This window comes from Mesitornis unicolor, unplaced genomic scaffold (genome assembly GCF_000695765.1).
Source record: "Mesitornis unicolor isolate BGI_N332 unplaced genomic scaffold, ASM69576v1 scaffold18588, whole genome shotgun sequence".
Classification (NCBI taxonomy): domain Eukaryota; kingdom Metazoa; phylum Chordata; class Aves; order Mesitornithiformes; family Mesitornithidae; genus Mesitornis; species Mesitornis unicolor.
Window position 1 is genome coordinate 76,478 of NW_010200103.1, and position 16,109 is coordinate 92,586.

General features: G+C 39.4%; 1 protein-coding gene across 1 annotated transcript in view; it reads right to left on the reverse strand.

Moving 5' to 3' along the window:
* Positions 1 to 6,076, reverse strand: part of LOC104544705 (vitellogenin-1-like) — a 42,631-nt gene extending 36,555 nt beyond the window's left edge. Inside the window, exons 1-5 of the mRNA XM_010189646.1 lie at positions 6,037 to 6,076; positions 5,703 to 5,723; positions 5,325 to 5,476; positions 2,577 to 2,828; positions 258 to 419 (exon numbers count right to left, since the gene is read on the reverse strand). Coding sequence (XP_010187948.1) covers positions 258 to 419; positions 2,577 to 2,828; positions 5,325 to 5,476; positions 5,703 to 5,723; positions 6,037 to 6,076 — 627 coding nt within the window. The remainder of the gene's footprint in view (positions 1 to 257; positions 420 to 2,576; positions 2,829 to 5,324; positions 5,477 to 5,702; positions 5,724 to 6,036) is intronic.
* Positions 6,077 to 16,109: the final 10,033 nt, after the last annotated feature.

The following is a 16,109-nucleotide window of genomic DNA, read 5'->3' on the forward strand; positions in this document are numbered from 1 at the left end:
TTAATGGTTTCCAAGCCAGCTAGTTTAAGCTGGTTGAAGTGTGCCTGCAGTACGTGATAGTCTGCAGCACAGACCTCTGCTGTTCCGTGGATCTGATTTTCATGCAGAAAGAAAATGCTGATAACTAGGTACGGAAGATCTGACTCTTCACTCATTTTAGGTGTAACAAAGCAAGAGATAATGTGGATGCCAAATGGCTCCCTGTATATGAATATAAAATATGTATACCACCCTAATATAATACCACCCTAATTTACCTGCTGGCAGGTCTGGCATGGATAAGTGTAAGCTGAACCTGTGACCATTTGTACTTTGTCTTCACAACTGTTCAGGTCCTTGGATTTAGTCACATAGACCAGGTTTGCTCTCTTGTTTTCCTGAATTGCGTACGTTGTGTTACAAATACCTCCAATCCCGGGCTGGCAAAAATGAGAACGTGATCAGAGAGAGAAGTCCACTCTTACACAGAGCTTCATCAATTCCTTGCACGGACTTTCCTGTTTAAATCTGTGTTTTCAAAATTCCTGATAGAAATGATTGCTTTTTTAGTCATCGTACTCTACAGAAGCAAAATTGGGATGTTCATTACTTTAATCTCTTTTTTACCTGTACAGGTTTCTAGTAAGCCAAATCAGAGTTTCCCTGAGAGAACTAAAATTCTCAAGTGTTTCACTGAGACAAGATTTGGAGCCTCAGAAAAGGTGAGTAACAATTTCCAGTTAGAGCTGTCGATTATGAAATACCATTTGAGGAATATTAATAAAAAGTGCCAAAATAATTTGATCAGTCAGAATAAAATCTCAACAGCAAAGTATTTTAAGATTGGAGATGACATTCTGCCCTTAAAATGTGCTTTTATAGACAGCTTATAAATGCCTATGGAACAGGCCTTGCAATATCAGATGATCTGTCACAGCACGAACAGCAATAATTAAAAAGAATTTCAGGATAGCAGAGTTTTGATTGTGGGTTTTCTTGAGTTTGCAGTTTTAGCTCAGATCTTCAATAATATTTGAAGCATATATATTTATAAGAGCTCTTAAATCTCCTCAGTCAGTGAGGAGATCTTTGGAGAGGAAAATATTTGATTGCATTTTAGGAGGAAGGCTTATTTTCATGGGTTTTTTATTATTATTGATAGCATAGCCACTCCAGAGAGCTGCTTTGGGCTATGTCAGCACAGCAAAATGGTCATGTGGTGGTTGGGAGGCAAGCCACACCACTTCATCTGCAGCTGAACAGTACTCCTGAAGTCACCAGGGGGCTTTGGCGAGGGCTAGAAACCAGAACTGCCCAAGTGTTCTGAAACATCTGTACTCTGCAAATACAGGTGTGGTGCTCCTCTGCAGACTGCATGGTGTGGTAGAGACATTGAGACTTTAAATGGGAATGTCCAGCCCACTGGGCTCAGTGGGACGAAGTAGCCTCCTGCCTAGCTCTACTGGCTACCTCAGATACCCTTACCATACGCCCTGCAGTTTGTGACATAGACTTTCATGGGTTAGTCCTGTAAACCCCTCCGCAGCTCAGATTTTGGGACTAATAATACATTTGTTTACAGTGTGACTTGAGATTGTCAAGCAAGGGTGCCAATGCTCATTAATCAGTTGCTATTTGAGAACAGCAAAGAAAACTTGGAGACCATTCTAGGAGGTAAAGTCACATATATCGCTAAGCAGCGAGAGTAGGACATGTTGCAAACTGAATTAGAAACAATGATGATGTAAAACAAGATATGAGAATATAGCGCTGTAGAATATGCGACACCACCACCCGGGTTTTTACGTGCAATAAGTGGCGTGAAAATATTAAATCATGTAGTTCCTTTCCCAGAAACAGCTCTACTTAGATAAAGATAAATTTTTTAAAAATTAAAGCTACTCTGGTCTGCACTTTCAATAAAATAACATGAAACTATAATAATTTCAAGGTTTTTGCTGATCTCTGAATCAAATGTAGTCTAATCAATGTAAATATGGTTTTGCAAAAACTAAACACATTGCAATTTCTGTGGTGAATAGTAATATCAGATGATTTACCTTGACTGAAATATTAAAACCTGAAAAACAGTGGAATTCCGATAGAGCATCAACTGCAGCTGTCAAAGCTATTACAGCAGTGTCATGGCATATAGATTGTTTTCCTTCTAAAAGAGAAGCTAAAAGAGATTAAAGTATGTATGATTGGTAAAAAAGTCAAATTACTGATATTTTAGCTTTAATCTTGTGCTGTATGTTTAAGTTTGTTTTAATACGCTATTCAGATTTTATGTAGTCTTCGGCTTTCACAGGAGTTTACTTTCTCTAAAACCACAAGCCAGATTTTCTTAGGGTCTAATACTGCAAATGCATTTTCTGATTTTTTGATCAGCCAGATGAAAAATCTGCTATTCTGCTGTCCTGTTTAGCTACAGCTCCATCAAATGTTGTCCCATAAGAACAACTCAATCACGATTTCCCAAGCTTAGGTGTTTTTTGTTAGTGAAGTTTATGTCAAGGATGGACTCAGAAAATCCAGTAGAAGAATCTGCAGAGAAGGTTTATTTATTTACAGAGTGACCACAGTAAAAAGCTCACCTCCTGTAAGCTGTATGAATGCTGCATCTTCTTTATGCTTATCTCCAGCACATTCATGATTCCCCTGTAGACATTCAAACCATCATCCGAGACAGAATCAGGAGCCATAATCTTTCCAACGTGGCCATTGCTGTACTCGAACTTGATGGGATTACTGAGTTGCCCAGTTAGTACCTGGGTCAGTTTGAGTGATCGAGAGAATGAGCTCGTAGGCCAGACACCATTGTACTCTGCTGCTTCGATTGAGTGAATCTAGAAGAAAGGGGGAATCAAATTTATCTTGAAAAAAGTTAACTTTTTTCAATGCACATGGGTATCTAAAGCTTTCCTTACATCAAAAGTACATTTTTAAATAACACAAAGCCTGTTCAAAGGGAAAACTTAAAAGCTGTCACTTTACATAGCTATTATCAACGTACATATTTCCATATATAAAAGGAAAGAGAGTAATGCAAATGCCTGTGATATTTCCACAGTCACTGCACTCTGTTCTGTTTCATAGATAATCCATATTGCCAAAGGTTGACTTGTACGAAGAAATGAGCCAGAGCTGCGCGAAGCAGGTTGCTACCCAAAAGTAGCATGGAAGATCTGCAGGAAATTGCAGGAGAAAGTTAATGTTGCGTAAAGCATCATTAACTCCTGTTGTGAACTCTGCCGTCTCCCTCACCGGGGTCGTGGAGCACAGACAGCAGTCAGAAACTAATAACAACATGGGTGCTGGGCCAGCCAGATAGTTGTAATTAGCTTGAACAGCGGAGAGCAGATTACACAAATTGTCCTCCCCTACACGTCTTGCTGCGGAGCCGAAGGCTCAGGCGCTGCCCCAACCCCACTCTGCACATCGCACTCCAGTCTCAACCCAGGGCACATACAAGCAAGTAGAAAGTTGTGCTAAACTATGCATAACTCGAATGATTTCTGCTCCATGGGAACAGGGCATGTTTAGCTTAGTTTCTCAGAGGACCCTTCCCTTCTATATATTTTGACAATTTAAAGAGACTTTCCTCCAACACCTCAGGCTGGAGATATGATGCAAGACACGGCTTAATTTCTCAAAAAAGCCACTCAAACTAAATCCTCATGCAGCAAATCACTGGAGACCACACTTTCATATTTATTTTTGTTACTGTTGGTGGAGATCACTGCCAGCCCTGGTAACTGAAGCTTACAGAGGAGGCTGTTACAGAGCAAATCCCTCATGCTGCCTCTTGGACATGCTGCTGGCATATTGCATGCGGGCAGGTCTGGGACTGCTCCGCAGGGTCAGGGCGAGGTAGTTTTCCCCAGCCCTGGGGGCCCAGTTAGGACTTAGGCTGTCTGCTAGGTTTTGAACACAGCTGGCGCTTCTTGTGGGTTTGCGATGAAAAAAAAATCGTCAGCTGGAAACTGCCCAGGGAACACAGCTTTTTTTGCTTGGGCTGAATGAGAACTAGTAGGCTATAGATGAAAGATTAATTCCCTGAACCATCCCTCCAAAGTGTCTAATTTAAATATAACAGCAGCAAAATAAACTTTTCCCAGAGCAGAAGGGAATAAATGTATCGTTACCTTTCACTTAGAACTTGCCCCAAAATCTCATGGTTTCTTTTTTCTTTTCCTCTTCTTTTTCTTGCCTGAAATTCTTCCTGTATTTGTTTTTGAAAATGAAACTTTTTCCCAAGTGCACACGGGCAGGTGAAGTGGTATAGGAAGGTTTTAGTGGGCAGGTGAAGTGGTATAGGAAGGTTTAAGGGAACAGGAGTCAATTTTTGGTGAAGACTCAACCTGGCACACCAAGAGCTGTTTTGGCAGGAAGGGGGGAGGATGTGAGGCAAAGACAAGATTCATTATGCCTTCTCTCTGCCAGGGAAGCCTTCTACTCACCCCTGTGGACGGGTGGCTCTTATTTCCTTGTTTGTTTGGGGTTTTTTTGCCGAAAAATCCAACCATTTGCAAAGGTCATGGAAAAGCAATGTTTCCTGTCTAGATCTATTATAATTTGAACTTATAAAAATACCTAGTAACAGAAGGCTAATTCAGGCTGGAAGGCTACAGCATTTAAAAGCATTTATCAAACAGTCACCAGTCTTTCTAATCTGCAGTACTCAGTTTGCCAAATAAAAGCTCTTAAAAAGATCATTTTTCTTCCACGTATACAGAAGACTAAGTGGAGTTTGTGTAAAGCGATTGAGGAGTGCATTTCAATACATTCATTAGAAGCACGTATAGGCTTCTGTTAAAGGCAAAAGTGTTTTTCACATAATCAAAACTCTTAGTAATTACTCAGCATGCAGTAAAAATATACAATTGAGGATGACAAAGAATGTCATTTGGGACCCTGCAGAAAAGGAAGCCACCAGATGACATTAATTATGCTAAATATTGAATCACATCCAGCAACCGTCGCATGTTTTATTGCCTTTCATTTGCTGGTTACGAAATCAGTTGATTAAATAATCCTAGGTTGTACAGTTTGGAACAATTGGATTGATCCAGTAATAAATTATTGTGCATTTCAAATTACATTCCATTGTCTCCCTGACCACAAAGCAGAAGAAATCCTTCAAGCCCAAGGCTGGCTTGAGCTGAGAATTACCTGGCAAAGTGCAAATAGAATTTAGGGCGCTGCATAAAAAATAATAGCATTAGTTACATTCTCCCTGAGTAAGCACAACACATGATGAAACTTAATTACTTCCCAAAAGCTTAAAAAAGAAGTTGAGTACGAAGAGAATTTTACATTTCAAATTGAATATATTTTCTTACCGTAATAAGACAAAGTTTTGGCCCAATACCACTAATTTCCACTTTACTTCTTATTCTTATGCCAGCTCTTGCAAGTCCTTTCTCTGGAAGTCCACTGAGAATCGTGCTTTCATAATCAAACGTATAAACCTTGTTTTCACTGAAATCAGGTTCTGCAAAGAAAGGGTCCCCGTAAAACATTATAGAGACTCTACAGAACACATTAAAGTACCTGGATTAGAATGAATGGAACAAAAAAAAGGTAAATTTGTTCGTTTTTGTATTGCACCTGAACAAAATTAGCTGTTGTAAAATTATATTAAACATTGATAAACTTTTCAGATTCTATTTTGAATTTCACTAATTATAATTATATTAGCTGATGGGAAAATTACTTACGGTAATTAAGGTGCTGGCTCCCTGAAAGAGAAAGGAAAAAAAAAGAGAAATGAAGTGATAAACCAAAAAAACTCCACCAAAATATTAATATATTTTAGTATGAACAGCTACATCTCATCTTGTACATACGGTATAACCCTTTCTAGGTAACTTTACTTCTAGTTCATCACATAGCCAAAAGCCTTTTTTCCCTAAACAACAACAAAAATTGTCATAAAATAATTTTTCCCATAAAACATTGAAGTTCATGTTTGCAAGGGAACTGTATTTAGATTTTGAAACTTTTACCTGAATCTATTATTTTCAAATTCATCAAAGCAGATCAATTACTTACCTACCACGGTTAAAATCAGGGTTAATATCAAGCCCCTCATGATGGAAATAAAGTAAAGGTGAGCATGCTGGGTTCTCTTTTATAAAGGCATATGCAATCACATGTTTCTTTTGGCATGTTGGTTTGACAAATAAGTGTGCTTCAGAATGCGTATTGATCAATCAAAAAATAAACATTTTTGAGGTCATGAATGCTGACAACTTCAAACCACCTCATGATTTCAACTGACTTACTTTCTATGTGAAATAAGGATTTCATTTTCAAATATCTTGCTTGCTACTTTTTCCCCATTTCTCCACATTGTAGTTCTACGGGAAAGACATAATCAAAATTTAAAATGAAATAAAAATATTTCCTTAATCATAACTGACATAACTTAGCTTTTCTCCAATAATTTCTTCAATCTCCTGATAATTTGCTCTTGCTAAGGGTCACAGCTTTGGAGATACACCTTGCTCTGTCACCCTAAAACTCTGCTTTTGGAGGAGGATCCACAATTGATCTTGTAGATTTAGGACTGAGATACCTTAGAGCTCATAAACGTGCAATGAGAATCTGTGTTTTCATGATCTCTACCATGGCTGTCTTTCCAAGCATATCTTGTTACCCACCCCTGGGTAGACAAATCTTGTCAGTATGACCCTCACATTACCTTCTGGTTAATGGTCAAAGTTTATCCTATGAAAACAGGAGGGAAATGAATGTCTTTGTTTATGAAAAGAATCTAAGAACAAATCAGTTACCTTTCCAGAAGGACCTCAGTGAATTGGGAGCATCTGGTCCTTCTCAGTGGGATCTCATGGGGTTTTGGCTTCTGCTACCCTTGGGAAAACAGATCCAGAATTTCCCACTTGTAGTAATAACATTTAGATCAATCCTTAGCAAAACTAAGCCAGGAGGGATTTTGCTCCCTAACATCAGTTCTACGTATTTTTTTATGAGTGTTTAACATTTACTTTGAATTTAAGCTTGTCTTTTGGTCAAATGGTAAATTAAATATCACGTAAAAAACCACCTGGGTACAAGGGTTACTGAAGGGGCAGGAAGGAGAGCTCAGGAATGTATATCTGGTATTTCCTCGAGGCTGTGAAAGGTACGGCATACTTGCAAGTAATGCACATAGTCAGGCACCTAGACTCTATCCTCCAGGAGGGGAACAAGGTTTTCTTGGCTGTTGCAATTCATCAGGGAGGAGAAGGGCGAAACGTGAACATAGGTCCTGAGGCCTCTACCATCAGACCTGAGAATATATTTACTGCAAGCTCCATCAAGCAGTCCCTTTACACGATTACTTCATTTACTTGGAGTGATGCCACCTGACTGAGGAATAATGAAGTTCATTATTGTGGTGCCAGTGCACCTGAGCTGCAGTGAGGGACGCAGCCGTGTGGTGCACGCTCAGCCCCTCTGCTCTGCTGCTGCTCCCCACAGCCGTCCTGGATGTGCAAACAGGGGAAAACCAAAAGTCAAACCAGGGCTATCTCATCTGGGCACCTTTGCTACCAATACCTCCAGAAATCTTGAGAATTTTAATGTCGCAGCTTTCTTTCATAAAGGGAAAGATATGCAATTGGCTGAGTAGTCAGATCTATCTTGAAATTAAATGTGTGTCTAGTAAAATATTTAAAAATATATGATAGACATACGAACCATTTTAAGAGAGTAGCAATTGGGGTGTTGGTTCACTGTGCGTTCAGATGGCGAAAAATTAAATGTACATGAGTCTTCCCTGATATTTTCTTCTAGGATCCTAACTTGTGTGAGGTATAACAAGATATACTAGCCTTGTGGGCCCTGTGAAGTTCAGTGGCATACCTTGTTTGGCATACATGCCAGACTGTCAAATGTAGTTGGAAATGTCTTACAAACAGTCAAAATACTTCAGCCAGAATGGAAGTAAGCACAGAGCAGCAGTGTAATACTGCAAGCAGGACCATGCAAAACTCTCCTGCTTCTGTCACCCCACTCGTATGGCATTGCTCATCAGTGCCACAGCTTGACCTCTGCAATAATATTGTGCTGTTGTGCTCAACTAGCCACACCTCTTAAGGACAGAATATATAAGAATATATATATCTTATTTACAGAACTATATAGATGCAAATATTAATTGAAGCATTATTCTTAACAGCATATTGAAATAATGTCTAAGGGACACATACAATGGAGCTATAACATATTTCAAGTGTAATAAAAGGCTTTATAATTAAGGTGTAACATGAATAGATTTGTGTTAACTGGGTAGTAAAAATACCACATTTCTTTTTTTAATGGGGAACATTGAGCCTAAGCTCACAATCAGCATGTAGACAGCTGATTGCTAGACAGCTAAAATAATTAAGATTGTGCAGGCTGACACGTTCCCTTCGTCTGCAGCATGTGTTCTCTCTTTTTAATAGCTCCTCTCTACCTGGGCTTGTTTTCTTGATGGTGAGGAGAAAGAGATCTCTGAATTGTTGTACCCATTATTTCCTTAAAGGAACAACTGAACATAAACAGGCCCTCCACAAACAACTTATAAGTGCCTGATTTGTTTGCAGAGGAAGGAACTTTAATGTGGGCACTGGCTTTATACACAACCAGTATCTTTTCCCTTTTTTTTTTTCCTCATAAACAATGAAGAAAAGGAATTCTTAAAAAGTGATGGGAAATACCTTGGGATTTTTCTTAAGGAAGAAAATAGATGGTGTTGAGTGCTACAGAGAGCATAAGGTAGACTGCTTTGAATTTACAGGGCACTTGCGCCATAAATGAAACATGAATACAGCCTAATTAACCTGATTAGAGCTATTGCTTCTACACTGCAATTGTCTTTACATAACACATTCTGCTTGAGTAACAGAGTCTTATTATCTGCTGTTGTACTGCCGCCGATAGCTCTGCACTCTCCTTGTTCTGTATTCATATTGCTGAATTATGGTGCAGTGATGCCATTTCCATCCTGCTAATATATAGCCTAACGACAAAGCAGGGATTAGCAAAACAGCTCCCAAGCAACCATACCAAGTTAGAATAGATATAATCAGTTGGCTAAGCTAAGTGAATTTTTTATCCTTCAGTTTTCCTCATTTCTAAAGATGAAGAAACCTTACTTAAAAAACTATTAGAAAAAATTCACACGGATTTCATATTTAACATTCACTCCTTGATTTTTTTTTCTCAAAATATTCAGCATTTGTTATTGTAGCATAGCCTCCAGTATAACGTTTGATATTCTCTCCAGAGACTCTGGACATTGTCTAATGAATAAGAATGTGTACTGGGTTGGGCTAAATTGCCATATGCTGATTCTAGTACATTCACAAAGGGATTCTGTTACATTAGTTTGCTTTAAAAGGTGCTTTTTGTTTTTTTAACTTCCATTTCTTTTACTAGGAAGAAACCAACAGGCCCAATTCCCCACTGTTATCCCAGTCTGATGCTGGCACACCACCAATGGAATGATAGCTGTGTGAGTTAGATACAAGGTTTGCAAAACGAAAGATGTAGAAATGCTATTTCTATTTTGTCTAGCTTTTGGAGTATGCATGGTTTGAAAGATGCTGTTGGTCTAGATTTATAATATAGCTGGTTTGTTTTGATAAATTTGTTTTTTGTTAATTTATGCTGTTAAGCCAAATCCAAGTATTTGTGCATTTCAGTGAAGTAGTCAGTGCGACTGTTCCTAATATTTAGCATGGATTTGCCTGCCATTTCCAGAGAAAAGAATGAAATTCAGAAAAAGAGGAACAGTGTGGAGTCCAACTCTGACATTCTCAATCAGAAAACAGATTATTTCGATACAACTTAACTTTCCTAGGATATATAAAGAGTTTTCTTTTCATTTATGGAAAACGCATTCTGAAGCCTAACAGTCCCCCATCGTCACTATCATCAATGAGCATGATGATTAAGTGGCTTCAGGATTTTCCCTGCCTTTCAGTATATATTATTTCCCAAATCATTCAGTAGGGTTAAAAGTCAGATAACTTGCCCTCTGAGATTTCAATCACGTCATATTTGAGGACTGCTGTTTGCTATGTAATTCTATTGCCCTAGAAGATAACTTGCCCAAGTTTATCTTAACCCTAACTTAGACTTCATGGTCACAGAGCGATTATCTGCTGTGCTATTGGTACTGACGGGAAATCAGGTAGCCCTGAATTTTAGCCTTGTCGTGTCTCCACCTCAGTCACTTTGGGGATGAAATGGTGACTGCACGTATAGGACACCAGAGAGCTCTGTATGCTGCATTAAACATTGTTCTCCTGTAGGCTGAGGTACTGCTTGTAATTGCATGCTTGGTTAGAGCTATCATGGCTAGTAACTTATTCAGAGGGGAAAAAATACTTCTGTAATGTTTATTTCAATGTACTCTGACTGTATAAAATGCAGGCACTGCTGCAGGGAGAGGAGATCCCAGGCCACCCCATGTGCCCTAGGATGGACTGCAGGAAGAGGGAGCATACCTTGTTTAGCAGACTTGGCATCAACCACCCCTTCGCAGGAGCAAAACCTGTGAGCAGACCAAAAAGTTGCCACCTCATGTAATCCTGCATGAGGATACTTCTGTATTCTCAAAGGAACAAGGCCTGAGTCATTGGTGGGAAAATCTTAGAAAGAAGAAAATTCTCAAGTCTTACATTTTCTTTACATCTGCCCCAGTGTACTAGGGCTGCAAAATTTCAGACTTTCCTAAGAAAGAAATTTGGCTTATTATTTTTTTTCCTAAGTGTACAGTTACAGAAATATATAATGAATTCTCAAAATTGTTACTTATTTTGTGGTTCCGCCCAAAATGGGCAAGATTCTTTATGAATGAAGGAGAAAGCACTGTCCTTTTTCCCCAGAACCCAATATTCTCAGGTATAATTATGATTTTTTTCTGTTTCATAGACCTTCACCTTAGTGACTTACTCCCTTATACCACAAAGCCACTGCAAGAACATGATGGATCTGGATCATCCCTTTCTAGTGTCAGAGGATCAGATAAGTTTATGATATCAGGAGGAAGTTCAATATGAACTTGGTACAGAATACATGAGGTGTGTGATACCTCAGTTTCACAGCACTGGGTCACTGTGACATTAGGTTATGGGTCAGATAAGCAGTGTATTATTCCCAAGGAAGGAGCAGATAATACTCTGCCAGTTCAAACAACAGGCATTGACTTTACCCTCAAAAAAACAAAAAAAAAGAAAATCACCTATGAGTATTTGACCAATGATTATGCCTTAAAAAGATTAAAAGGTCTAACTCTATAAAAATAAGAACACAATTTTAAATTACTGTGAAAGTTAGTTCAGTAATAAATTTAGCACCATATGTTTCATTACTTTGAAAAGGTTGCTACATGATTATTCCCACCACAACGTGTATTAATCATAATCCCATTTTGTGTATAAAACAATTACAGTAAATGGATCACTGATGGTCATATCTGCTTATCAAGGAAGTGTAGACCCACTACAGTGTTATGATTGCCCTTAAATGTCAGAGGACAAACTAACTCTTGAACACACCTTTGGCTAAGACTATGAAGGATTAATTTCTTCCCCTCGATATAAAGAATGAAGGCTGAACAAGTTCCTATATCCAGTAGATGTGGGACCTGGATGCAGATCCAGGCCCGCAATTTTCAGCTGATTGCTGTCTTACACAACTGCATTTTCTTAAGAAAATTTCTTACCCATTTGACTGGGAACAATTCTAGCAGTCTTCTGATAAAGACTCTCTTTTGCTGCAGGACAGATTTAACATGGCCAGAACACTACAAATGTCGTTCTCCAGTGTGGTATGTGCAGCCTTAATGTTTAACTGCTCAAATTCTGTTTTCAGAGCTTTTTGGTACAAACATAGGCAAATGGTAAAGGCAGACTCTGGCTCACTGCACTGAAGTTAATGGTATCTGTTCATGGAGTTTAACTGGAGCTATATCTAGTGTATACTGACAGGAATTTGCTCTTTGAGTAATCACTGTAACTTCAGTGCAAATTCTCAAGGAATAAAATAGTTCCCAATATGAATAGGGCTTGAAAATCTACCCTGTCTTAGGTACTTCTCAGAACACTTTAAAAAGTACTTTAAGAGTTTGCTTCAAAAACCATCCAGTTTCTTAACTGTTAATTTATATTTTTTTAATAGTAATATCAAAATTCATTTCCTTTTTCTTATCTCTAGAGAAAACACTAGGAATACTGTTATTTTCTTGGTGTTCAAAGGCAAATGACTAGGAAAACAACTTCTGAATTTAATTTTCAAGGAATTCCTGCACTGATCAGGAAAAATGTTGATCTCAAAACTGAAATTGGACATAATTATCTATTTTTTTTAAATTATTCAGGGAAGGCAATGGAATGAAGCCAGAGAGGGCTTCCATGGACATTTTCTACAGATTTGTCTTGTTGGCTTTCCTTTCTTCTCTGACAATTTACTCATGATTCATTGACAGGCTGAATTCTGGAATAAACTGATGTAATTCAGTCAAATTACATGGAATTAGGTCAGTTTACCCCAGCTGTGTATTCAGCTCAACGTTTTAAAATGTTTAGCATAGGAAGATGTTGGTTGATGCTATCTTCTTATTTTTCTAGCGGCTTCCTAACAACAACTGAATTTCTTTTAAGTGATTATTAGTGCATGAACCCCATAATTGAGTACCTATGCAGCAAAACACAAAGAAACTTAAGTATTATGCAGTACGTAATTCAAACATTCCTTTAATTTTCCCAGAATTTCTGGACAATGTGACACTTCAAGTGAAGAGTGGAAGAAGTAAAGGTAAATGGAAATTTGGCATCCTCTTAACTTAAAATCACAGAATCACAGAATATGAGGAGTTGGAAGGGCCCTGCAAAGCTAATCCAGCCCAACCCCTGCCAGAGCAGGATCACCAGAGCAGTCACACAGGAACACGGCCAGGGCTTTGGGTGTCTCCACACAAGGACACTCCACAACCTCTCTGGGCAGCCTGGGCCATGCTCTGGACCCTCACACTGACAAACTTTGTCCTCATCTTCAGCTTGAACCTCCTGTGCTCCAGCTTGGGACCATTGCCCCTTGTCCTGGCATTGGCCATCCCAGAGCAGAGCCTGGCTCCTTCCTCCTGACACTCACCCTTTCCAAATTGATCCCCATGACTGAGGGCACCCCTCAGTCTCCTCTGCTCCAAGCTCCAGAGCCCCAGCTCCCTCAGCCGCTCCTCAGCAGGAGATGCTCCACTCCCTCCAGCATCTCTGTGGCTCTGCTGGACTCTTTCAAGCAGTTCCTGTCCTTCTGGAACTGAGGGGCCCAGAGCTGGACACAACATTGCAGATGTGGTGTGAGCAGGACAGAGCAGAGGGGAAGGAAAACCTTTCTGCCCTACAACCACCCCTCTTCATACACCCCAGGATGGCGTTGGCCTTCTTGACTGCAAGGGCACATGAAAAGATTAAAGATTGATTTAAGACTTTTCCTACAGCAAATAAAACTATTTGGATTCACATATCTGTGAGTTTTCTGAAGTGACCATCAACTTGTATGTTGCAAATACATGCAGCATAGAACCCTACAAGGTATAATAAATATCTATATTTAGACATATATCTTTATTTTAATTCTTAACTAGTTGTACAAACATCCTATACCACTTGCATGCTTGGTCTAGCCACCACGGGCATCTACTCTTCAGCATAGGTGCCTGTGGCTGCCATCTCACACAGAGTTACAGCAAAATTGCCTATTAACACAGCTAAGACACTTAACATAGGATTTTTGTGCTTGTAAAGCTCAAACCTCTTTCTCAGTGTAACTATTACTCATAAGCATTGAAGATTTTCTGAAATCTGTCCATGTTTAGGCTCTCCAGACAGCTCCTGGGTTTTCTGTAGCAGCAGTGTGCTCGAGCCACTGTTGTAATAGGTGATACCAGTGCCATTGTTGAACGTGGAGTCAAAAGATGCTCTCATTTTAGGTAGAAGTGTTGAAACTAAATAATTCAGTGTCTTTCTGGAAGGTAGCAGCCCTATAACCTTTCAGTTCTACTCACCAACCAATCTACAAAGAAATGTTGCTAGGAGAAGCTATGGAGGAGTGTGGGAACAGCTCATCTTCCAGGCATAAAAGTAACTGCTGGTAACAACAAAGGGAAATTAAAATATGAGACATACAGCTGTAAAAGAAAATATGCTCTACATGAAAGCACATCAGCAGCTCCATCCATAAATTTCCACTCACCCAACATGTTGGGAAATGTATAGAAAATGATAAAAGGGAGTGACAGCAGTGCATGTACCAAGACTTAGGCAATGTCTGAAGAGAGGGTAACAAATGCTCTGTCTTAATGAAGCATGGAAAAGAAACCGATCTCACAGAACAGTTTGAAAAGCCAGGCCAGTCACCTGGGAAACAAGAAAAAAGGAAAAACAAGCAAATAGGCTATCAGCTCAAGCCTTACAAAGCATTCACAAAACAGAAGTACCTAGACTTGTAAGTCAGTGGTTAATAGGCTCTAAAATTACAGAAGTGTCTACACAGACGTGGAAACACAGGCATGTGAGCCAACCTTAGCATTGAGGAAGATAATTACTGAAGCAGCAGGTTCAAAGTATATTGAAATAAAGATCATTAAAGGTGTTTGTAGGAGCAGTTTAGTGATGGGCTTGAAACAGTCTGCCCTTTCATTCTGAAGTTACAGCAATGGGACTTTGTTGCCATTTTATGGGTATTATTAAGTATTATAAATCGCCTTTTCCTCTCAGGAAAAGCAAGACAGATCTTCAAAATGGACCTGGACTGAGCCCATGGACCTCCAGTTGGAAGAAATAAGATGCAAGGGACGACAGCCAAAGGCAAAGTGGGGCAGTGTGCTTCTTCAGAACCAGTGGGAAGAACGGTCGCTGAAGTGGGCCTGAGCTGCCCACAATGAAAGACAGTACGAGGGGTGAGGAGAAGACTTTTGGGACTGGCAGCCAGGTTTCTCATGAGAGCACTCCCCACCCCTGAGAGATAAGGGGAGCGCACTTTGTTAAAGAGCATGAGGCACACGAGAAGCTGACAACAGCTTCAGATTGATCTGGGGACGGGGAAGAGACGCCGGACTTCCCAGCGAGGGAGCCGTTCGATTTCTCTTCATGGCACTTTGCCCTCACTGTCACTCATTTTGCTCTGGAGCCTTGTAAGAGCTTCGACCCAAACCAGGTGTTTTTGTCCCACTAATGATACTTAATTGGAAACCTATTGTTTTTACAGAGAGACTCTTAGGTCTCCTCAATAGGCAAATTGAAATAACATGAGGGAAAAAGGGATTTAAACTGAATCACACAGGTGATATTTTGTACATTTTATTACCTCAGCATTAAGTACTTTATTATTGTCTCTCTGTCTTGGGGAAAAATGATTTGGATTTGCCCTTGTAAACAAAACAAAATAAAGAGGCTTTAAACAATTTAAATAAACACACATCAAAAATTACTCTGGAAACAAATGAGAATAATTTGAAGCTACACAATAAAAAAGATGGATATATATAGAAAACTCTACTTTTCCGTTTTGAAGCCCATTTAAAATTCTTCAGATGAGAAGGCTGTAAAAATGTGTCTACTCCAGTCTCTTATCTGAAGCCAGGAGCAAGTGTACAATGTAGAAAAAAAGGAACCAAAAATAAACTTTTTTTTCCCCTCTTTGATCCCTCCCTGGATCCTTCAGAACAATATAAGACAGCTTCAGGTATTCTCTTTTTCTTCGTGTTGCACTTCTGGAAGACCCCTGAATTTCATATATTCTGGTTTTTTTTCCAGTTAGCCTTTTTTTTCTCATCTAGAAATGTTATTCTAACATCTCTCACATTTTCAGCCTGTCCCTTGCTTTGTGACGCTGTAGACACAGAGACACTGTCCCAAACTCAATGCTGAATGAGAAGCACAGTGCAACAATACCCCTCAGAGGGTTCCTTGATCTCTTAAACATCCATGTGAAGTTCTGCAAACGTCTCACTAATTTACGTTGCTTCATGGGGACTCAAACTGTACTAACTATGAAGAAGACACCAAACTGGGTGGTGTAGTTGAAATGCTGCAAGGAAAGGATGGCATCCAGAGGGACCTGGACAGGCT